The 10,109-nt window shown below is 37.1% G+C and overlaps 1 protein-coding gene across 1 annotated transcript in view; it reads left to right on the forward strand.

Annotated features, from left to right (window-relative positions):
- The window catches only part of ROCK1 (Rho associated coiled-coil containing protein kinase 1), a 112,165-nt gene extending 102,056 nt beyond the window's left edge, over positions 1 to 10,109 (forward strand). The window contains exons 28-33 of the mRNA XM_084780709.1: positions 2,737 to 2,807; positions 3,010 to 3,098; positions 4,963 to 5,041; positions 5,190 to 5,451; positions 6,193 to 6,400; positions 8,599 to 10,109. Of these exons, the coding sequence (XP_084636835.1) occupies positions 2,737 to 2,807; positions 3,010 to 3,098; positions 4,963 to 5,041; positions 5,190 to 5,451; positions 6,193 to 6,400; positions 8,599 to 8,602 (713 nt within the window). The 3' untranslated portion in view covers positions 8,603 to 10,109. The remainder of the gene's footprint in view (positions 1 to 2,736; positions 2,808 to 3,009; positions 3,099 to 4,962; positions 5,042 to 5,189; positions 5,452 to 6,192; positions 6,401 to 8,598) is intronic.

Consider the following 10,109-nt stretch of genomic DNA (forward strand, 5'->3'; position numbering starts at 1 on the left):
TTTTTATATATGGGCAGGGTCACGCCCAGTGCCAGGTAGGCAACGACATCATAGGTAGGCATACTGGGGCAGAATCCTAAAGGTTCTTAGGTTGGTTGGATTGGGTTGCAGTTTTTTGGTTTTTTGAGACAGAGTTTCTCTACACAGCCTTGACTGTCCTGGTACTTGCTCTGTAGACCAGCCTAACAGAGGTCCACCTGCCTCTACTTCCAGAATGCTGGGATCAAAAGTGTGCACCACTCCCACTCCCAACCCCCACCCCACCCCTCCGACTTTGGTTTTGTTTTTAAGCATTTATTCACTTAGAGAAATCACTGCAGTGGGTAGGATAGGGTATTTTAGAATACACTATTTTGTATAAATATCAAAATTCAAGGGCCTTATTTTAGTAAGGGATTGCTAGTGTTAGATACCCTAAACCACACTTTAAAATGAGAGCTTCCGTTTTTGCCATATTAATAAGAAAACTTCCTAGTAGTATTCCTCCTTTTTTAAGATAAAATGTTTATGCATCATCAATATATGAGGAGCAACCTTCCACAAATTATTTATTATGAAACTGCCTGTTTGGTTTTTAAATTGCAACCATTATTTAGAGTTATTTGGCTAATTTAGAAAAAAAGGCAGAATAGCAAAGTAATAAAAAATATATCATCAACTATACATTTTCTATGTATTAGATTCCAAGTGCTAGGTTGTGGTGCCTGTTCTCTCAAAACTTACAAAGGAACTATTTATAAGAAAAATAATTGTCAACAAATAGTAAAAGGCCAAGCAGAAATAGAGAAATTTTGATTTTTAACTTGCCATAAGTTCATTTAATGAACTGTAGCTTACATGAGGTTGACTATCATAAACAAAAGTTTGGAGACTTTTAAGTAACTGGTGGGAGTAGCAACAAGAGGAATATTACAGCCAGTAACTTAGTACTGTGAGACTTGTTTGGAAATAAGACTACCATTGCATTTTAAAAACATAAGCTCCGAAGTTAAGACATGGCATTTGATCCTGGAGCTTTACTGATACAGATAGAGGACGCACCTTTGTAAAGCCTTGGTGTCATAATTTTTTTTTAAGTGGAAAGTGACAATAAAACTACATGTAAGAATACGATATCCTGGGCTGGCTCAGCAGTGAAGAGCACTGACTGCTCTCCCAGAGGTCTGAGTTCAATTCCTAGAAACCATATGGTGGCTCATAACCATCTGTAATGGAATTTATTTTCTCTTGTGGCATGTATGAAGATTCATATATGTAGAATATTTTTAAAAAGAATGTGATCATCTATACTCTTAAGACTATACAAATCTTAAATATAAGGTATCACTTGCAAAGCGTTTTGGCAATCAGATGCTCAGAAATCTTCAACTTGATATAACTGTCTCTATATTCCCCAGACACTTCTAATAAATTGTAGATGTAATTAACCAGATATATTTAACCAGTGCCCTCCACACTCAGGAGATTGATCAAGTCTAGCCTGGGTTACACAGTAAGTTCAAGTCATGTAGTGAGGCTGTCTCAAAAAGTTAGAAACTGAGCTGGGCGTAGTGGTGCACGCCTTTAATCCCAGCATGTGGGAGGCAGAGGCAGGTCGATCTCTGTGAGTTTGAGGCCAGCCTGGTCTACAAAGTGAGTCCAGGACAGCCAAGGATACACAGAGAAATCCTGTCTCAAAAAAAAAAAAAAAAAAAAAATTAGAAGCTGGTGAAGTAACTGTGGTAGTGCAGTGGCCTAGCGTTGCTCCATCCTGCACAGAAGGAATGAACATTATATGATACTAGCAACAATTGCCATAAAAGGCTGTGAGTATAAATAGATAAGCAGCTGGGGTGGTGGCGCATGCCTTTAATCTCAGCACTTGGGAAGCAGAAGCAGGCAGATCCACTGTTAGTTCGCAGCTAACCTGGCCTACAAAGTGAGTCCAGGACAGCCAAGATGACACAGAGAGACGCTGTCTTGAAAAACCAAAAAATAAAAATAAAAATAATAAATAAATAAGCAAGCACAAAACATGTTTATTGAGTTAATTGTATCTCATTAGTTTGAGAAAGCTTAGAACTGGACTTTATATAGACAATAAAGTGCTTCCCAACCAAATTTGAACAATTTTAATGAAATTGTTGCGTTTTTACTCAAATATTTATTAGGATATTTTACTAAGAAAACAAATAAAATGCTTGTCTCTTATTCTTTGTATCTAGTTGATTCTGCCTGCATTCCTTATTTATTTATCTTCTACTCTTGTCTTCTGTGAGTAATAGGACACCTCACTACCTTTGCCTGCTCTTGTGTAATTCATGGCTCTTAATTGTTCAACTTGCTGCATTTTTTCTTTTTTTTCGTTCTTTCTTTTGGCTGAGTATTTTTATATGAATGTTGTGTAATATTGGAAGTATTGTATATCACATTCCATTTAAGCTGTCATCCTCTCAAGTCTTGCCTGGCTCTTAAAGACATTGTTTTTTCATAGCTTTTCAATTGGGTACTAAATGTTAATTTTTTGAAGAAAGTGGCTTGGGATTTTTTTTTTCCTGCAGTCTTCGTTTGGCCATTAAAAGTTAATTTGTGTGATTGAAGCATGAAAGAGCAAATCGCAGCATTTTTTCATTTAGCTGTTTTCTGTTGCCTGTTGCTGCATGCGGTCAGACAACTTGTAGTTTTTCATTTGGTTTTAAATTTTAAGATTGACTACTATACCTTTTTTTTTTTTTTTTTTTTTTTTTTTCCTCCTAGAGTCAAGAATTGAAGGTTGGCTTTCTGTACCAAACAGAGGAAATATCAAAAGATACGGCTGGAAGAAACAGGTATCATATACTTAATTTCTCCTCATTGATAATCTTGTTACATGTTTTACTATAAAGCATAGAACTTGTATTAACTGCTGTATTACTAGAATTTATTTTAAATTAATGCAATATAATGTAAACACAAATGGAAATTATGCTAGTCAATTTAAATTAAGTTAGTTTTAGTCCTTGCATTCTTCTTCCTTTTTTGTCGTTTTAGTATGTTGTGGTAAGCAGCAAGAAAATCCTGTTCTACAATGACGAGCAAGACAAGGAGCAGTCCAGCCCATCCATGGTGTTGGACATAGAGTAAGTAGCCTTTGCCTGGATCTTTTTCATCCATGGTGTTGGACATAGAGTAAGTAGCCTTTGCCTGGATCTTTTTCATCATTTTACTGTTAAACTTAATGAGTTATTTTTAGAACTGCTTGACATTTTGTGTTATTTAGACAATGTTATGTATTCTAAACAAGATGGCCCAGTGGGTAAAATTGGCATTTGCTGTATAAGCCTTATACCCAAGTTCTGGTCCCCAAACCCATGTAAAAGGCGGATGCAGGAGAGCAAGCATCTAGCCCCAGTTTCCACCGCAAGCCGTCAGGAGGCGCAGAGCACCTCCAGAAGCTGGAAGGCCAGCAGCAAAGACCCTGTCTCTTGGGAGGTGGAAAAATGAGGACCAACACTCAAACATGGTCCTCTGAACGCATGTATGCACCATGGCATGTTTGCACTCACATTTACGCAAACAAGCACACATGATGTACAAATTTAAAGTCTAACCTTAGCAGAGTGTGAGAAGGAAAATTTGTATACAAGATTTATATAGTGTGAAAAGCAAAGTTTTATTAGTGACCTTGAGTTCCCTGAGCATCTCAGAAAGTACAATAGGAGTAGCTCAGAGATCAAGAGTGCTTGACGCCCTTGCCCAGGTTTGTTTCTCAGCACCCACATTGCAGCTCACAACTACAGCTACAGTTCTAGGGGCTCCAACAGTTCCTTCTGGCTTCCACGAGCACCAGGCACACACGTGATGTGCATACAGACATGCAGACAAAACACTTAAACACAAGAAATAAAATCCTTTTTCAATTTAAATTTTTATTTTATATGCATTGGCATTTTGCCTACATATATGTTTCTGTGAGAGTGTTGGAACCCCTGAAACTGGACTTATAAGCAGTTGTGAGCTGCCATGTGGGTGTTGGGAATTGAATCCAGGCTGTCTGGAAGAGCAGCCAGCCCTCTTAACCTCTGAGCCATCTCTCCAGCCCCAAACCTTTTTCTTTTTTTAAGTATAACATTATTTGATCGTCACGCTGATACCATTAGTGGTTTATGCCAAGTAGTATAAACAAAAATCTGTTCTTTTTAAATAATATATTAAAGGTTTTTTACATTGTCTATATTATCATAGAGGTGTATATGTAGTATATGTAAAGATAGATATATTCTATATTTAAGAAGCTTAGAGACAAATAGTTGGAAATTTTTAAGTGTGTGTCATAAATTCAACATGAAGTTTGTTTGGTGAGTACGATTCAAGTTATATAAGGTTAAGTGAAGGACCCTCAAGATTGCTCAGTGGGTAAGGATGCTTGTTACCAAGTTTGATCCCTGGAATCCACAAGGTGGAAGAAGAAAGTTGTTCTCTAGCTTCCGCACATACTCTGTGGCATGTACACCCACACATAAAATGTTAGATATTTTTATTTTAAATATTTCTGGAGCTGGTACTGGTTGAATGTAAAGGAAGTTGAGCAAGCTCTGGTGATGGTTCACTAGTTATGAATGATGAGCTTGAGTGGATAATAAAAATGAGAGTGAGTCTAGTTTTATAGGACAAATGGCCGTGCTTTTCAAGTAGATACGCAATCTGGCATTTCTGCCAGTAATATATGAGTGAATCTAACTTCTCTGCATTTTCATCAGTAGTTGGTGTTACTAGTTTTATTTTTAAATTTTAAGTTCTGAAAGGTATTCTGTGATGTCATGTTTCTCCAAACACACACACGGGGACACACACACACACACACACACACTCCAAATGAGTATTGATGCTGAACGTCTTTTTATTTGCTTCTTTGCCCTTTGTATGTTCTCTTCAGTGAAATGTGTGCCTTTTGTTACCAATGAGATTCGTATAATGGGTTTATATAATTTATTTCTGTCTTAGTAAATTGTTTCATGTCCGACCTGTAACCCAAGGAGATGTGTACAGAGCTGAAACTGAAGAAATTCCTAAAATATTTCAGGTACAAATTTACATTGTCATTCTAAAGACTCTTTTACCAAAGCAATAAGTTTTGTGAAATAGATAGCAGTGTTTTCATGTATTTAGAATTTTTGTTTACAGAGTAACAGGTTTTTTTTTAAATTTTTCTCTATTACTCCTGAATTTAGATACTGTATGCAAATGAAGGTGAATGTAGAAAAGATATAGAAATGGAACCAGTTCAACAAAGTGAAAAAACTAACTTCCAGAATCACAAAGGCCATGAGTTCATTCCTACACTCTACCACTTCCCTGCCAACTGTGAGGCCTGTGCCAAACCTCTGTGGCATGTCTTTAAGCCACCCCCTGCCCTAGAGTGTCGAAGATGCCATGTTAAGTGCCACAGGGATCACCTAGACAAGAAAGAGGACTTGATCTCCCCATGCAAAGGTAAGGTGCAGTGTGTGAGATGACTCGGTGCTGTGAGTTGTAAGAGGGAGCGTCTTGGCACCTGAGGGACTGTGCAGCAGTCCCTTCACAGAGCTAGTGATTCAGCCTTTAGCAGGTTTTGAAAGCAGATCATCCCTTTTCCAAAGGCAGGGCACTATAGAACTTGTAAGTTGAGAAGAGCTGTGCATGAGTCCTACTGATCCTTATTTCCCCTGTTCCTCACCAGTGTGCTCATCATAGCCCCTCACAGTGAGACAGAGGAAACGTACATAGACTGTTGTAAGAGATGTAGGTGCTGCAAATACATTTGTTTCACTGTTGCATTGTTCATATTTCTAATTTGACACTATTTTTCTGTGCTTATGACTGTTGATTTTGATCTTATTGGTTTTTAGAAAAAATTTCAGTCTTAGTCAAATTGAGACAAAGCTATTGTCCAGGTATAATAAGCTATAGTATCTTAGGAATTAAGAACTTGGGGGGCTGGAGAGATGGCTCAGAGGTTAAAAGCACTGGCCGCTCTTCCAAAGGTCCTGAGTTCAATTCCCAGCAACCACATGGTGGTTCACAACCATCTATAATGAGGTTGCTGCCCTCTTCTGGTGTGCAGGTGTACATGCAGTCAGGATACTATATACATGAAAATAAATCTTTTTTTTTTTTAAAAGAGAACTTGTGAAAATGATGAATTTAATAGTTTTGAAAGTTTTGTGGGTTTTTGTTCTTTGTCTTTTAATGTAGTGAGTTATGATGTAACATCAGCAAGAGATATGCTGCTGTTAGCATGTTCTCAGGATGAACAAAAAAAATGGGTAACTCACCTAGTAAAGAAGATCCCTAAGAACCCACCATCTGGCTTTGTCCGTGCCTCTCCTCGAACACTGTCGACAAGATCCACTGCAAATCAGTCTTTCCGGAAAGTAGTCAAAAATACATCTGGAAAAACTAGGTAAAGACTAAAATATTAATCTCTGTCATAATACAAAATTGTTGGAAACTTTATTAAAATTAGAAACCTACTCAAGTCAGGCGCAGTAGTGCATGCCTATAATCCCAGCACTCAGGGAAGCAGAGGCAGGCCGGTCTCTATGAGTTTGAGGCCAGCCTGGTCTTAAAAATTAGAGGGATGGGGGCTGGAGAAATGGCTCAGTGGTTGAGAGCACTGTCTGCTCTTCCAGAGGTTCTGGGTTCGATTCCCAGCAACCACATGGTGGCTCACAACCATCTATACCCTCTGATTCCCTCTTCTGGCATTCAGGTATACATGTAGATAGAGCACTCATATACATAAAAATAAATAAATAAAATATTTTTTAAAAAATTAGAGGGATGGAAAGATGGCTCAGCGGTTAAGAGCACTGACTGCTCTTCCAGAGGTCCTGAATTCAAATCCCAGCAACCACATGGTGGCTCACAACCATCTATAGTATGATCTGATGCCCTCTTCTGGCCTGCAGGTAAACATACAGGCAGAACATTCATATATATTAAACAAATAATAGATCTTTAAAAAAATAAAATAAATTACAAACTTAGGCATGATGGCCATATCTTTAGGCCAGCACTCAGAGGCTATGTGAGTTTGAGGCCTGGTCTATAGACCAAGTTCCAAGACAGCCAAGGCTACATAGACTGTATCTCAATAACAATAACAATAACAATAACAATAATAATAATAATAATAATATTATTATTATTATTATTATTATTATTATATTTTTAATATAATAATAGTAGTAGTTGTTGTTGTTGTTGTTGTTGTTATTATTATTATTATTATTATTATTATTATTATTATTATTATTATTATTATTGTGCTACTACATTTAAACCTTGTGCTACTCAGGAGGCAGAGGCAGGCGGATCACTGTGAGTTTGAGGCCAGCCTGGTTACAAAAGTGAGTCCAGGACAGCCCAGACTATTACATAAAGAAGCCCTGTCTCAGAAAACAAGAACAACAAAACAAAACCCACCTTGTGCTAGCTTTGGCAGCACACATACTAAATCAGAAACTGAGTCGTTTTCACCATAGAGAACATCATTTATAGGTAGGCCTTAATATAAATTGATTGCTATTAGCAATTAGAACATAGAACACTTTCATACTCAGTTTCTGTCATATGTTAGGGTGTGTGAGGCATATAGTTAGCCTTTGGGTTTTGTTGTTGTTGCTTCTGCTCTTGGTTTGTTGTTGTTGGGTTTTTTGTTTGTTTTGTTTTGTTTTTCTGAGACAGGGTTTCTATTTGTAGCTTTGGCTGCTCTGTATTCATTCTGTAGACAAGACTGGCCTCAAACTCACAGAGATCCTCCTGCCTCTGCCTCTGGAGTGCCAGGGTTAAAGGCATGTGCCATCACGCCCAGCTTAGAATCATATTTTTAAATGCAAATGGGTCATTGTAAAATGTTCCTATCTTTTACAGTGTTGGAATTGGGTTCTTTTGAAAGTCAACAGCATTTGTTAGTTATGATGAATATTGTATTTATTATAAACAAATTTAGTTAAGTCCCTCTTTGTAAGTCTTTCCAATTTTTTTTTTCTTTCCAAAAAATGCTGTGTCTGTGCTATGACTGCGACAGGACCTGAACAAGCCCTACTCCTGTCCTGTTTGGCTTATGGGACAGGGTTTCTCTGTTGTAACCCTGACTGTCCTGGAACTCAATCTGTAGACCATGCTGTCCTGGAACTTGGAGAGAGACACCACCGCCCCCTTCTGACCCTTACTCCCACCTCTGCCTCAGAGTGCTGGGGTTAAAGGCTAGGCCATACTGCTTGGCTCGAAGTATCTTTAGTTATTTTCTTTACTCTCTGCTGCCTTATTCCTTGAAATGATCCGTGGCCTTTTTGTCTGTATTCTCAAACCTTTATTATAGTATATCATAGTATTCAACTGAACCCTGTAAAACACTGTGTCAGCCAACTAGGAGTAGGGTATAAAATAGACCTAAAACAATTTAAGTAAGTGTTTGAGGAAGACAATGTTTTAGGAGTAGGGATGGTATTGATGGGGTTTGAATCCAGGGCCTCATGCATGCTAGTCAAACAGTCTACCACTGAGCCACACCCTTAACCTTTCTTTCAGTTGTTGTTTCTGTATTTTTGAACCAAGTATCTTTCTTAAATTACAATATTTTTTTTCCTTCAACAGTTAACCGTGTGACTTCCTGCTGTGTTGGAATCATGTGGGATGCTGCCTGGTAAACCTATGCTAGGCAGACAGGCTGTTTCTTTGACACAGATACCACAGGCTTTTCAGGGTTGTGATTGCTGTTATTTGTCCTTGCTTTGGCACAAAAAGCACACTGAGGATTGTTTTTGTTTTTGTTTTCTTGCGGGTTTGCCTACAGGTAGATTAGATTAATTATTACTATGTAATGCAAGTACAATTGGGGAAAGCTTAGCTAGATATATTTTTTTAAGGTGCTGCCTTTTTGAATTTATATGAAAATGCCTGACAGTCATGATAGAACAGTTTTCCTCATGTGAGCTAGAGGAGGGAACTTTCACTTTCAGTGGAACGGCCGTCACTATCAAGATCAGCGTGTGGAAGGAGTAAAGAAGATATCTCAAAATGAGACAAGTTTTTTTTTTTAATGACTTAAGTTTTTGTGCTCTTGCAAGACTGTACAGAACTATTTTAAGAACACAGTGATGTCACTTGAAGCTCAGTGCCCTCGCTGTAGAATTAAAAGCCTTACTGTTGATTGCCCACAGTGGGCTTTATGGAGAAATTAAATATCATACATTATGCTTTACAAAATACTGTATATGTTTCAGCAAGTTTGTAGATTGAGGACTGAGAGAAGACAAAAGAATTACATGTAATCTATGCATTTTGCCAAGCCATATTGAGTTATTTTACTACTAGAGACATTAAGAACTAACTGTACAAGAGAACCAAGTTTAAAAGCATTTTGTGGGGTACATCATTTCTGTAATTATATAATGTATTTCTTTGTGGTTTTAAGTAAAAAGACATTAAGTTAACAAACATATAAAAGTGTATGCACTGTTTGAAATGTAAATTATTCGTAGAACACTTTCAGTGGGAGTTACATTACCCTATTAGTGCCTTAATTTGAGAGAATTTTTTTACTGCCATAAGTACAGACTTTTCAGAAAACAGATTTTACAAAAAAAAATTATGTGTGTCAGTGGGTTTTTTTCGTTGGTAATTGGTTTAATTTAAAATATATAGAGGTTTGTTGGACTTTTGTAAATTAAGTACAATCTTTGCACCAAACTACCTGCTACAATAATGAAAGACTATAAAAATATCTGCAAAAAAAATATACAAAGTTGCACCAATAGGAAAGAATTATGAACTGTATCTGTGATGTTTTCCAGTTAACATAGGAATTACCATATAAATACTGTTCAACTCTCCTCTGGTAACAAGAGTTGATTTGTATGGGCAGTGTGATTTATTGTTTATTTTTTTAACCAAATACCTCCTCAGTAATTTATAATGGCTTTGCAGTAATGTGTATCAAATAAGCACTGGAAAACTGATCTTCTCTAGGGTGATATGCATGTTTCAAGTGGTATTGAAAGCCGCACTGATGGATATGTAATAATAAACATATCTGTTATTAATATGCTAGTGACTCTGTGCTCATTTAATGAGAAATAAAATAATTTATGGATGGATACTTTTAA

The sequence above is a fragment of the Acomys minous genome, assembly GCF_964271855.1.
Source record: "Acomys minous genome assembly, chromosome: 4".
Lineage (NCBI taxonomy): Eukaryota > Metazoa > Chordata > Mammalia > Rodentia > Muridae > Acomys > Acomys minous.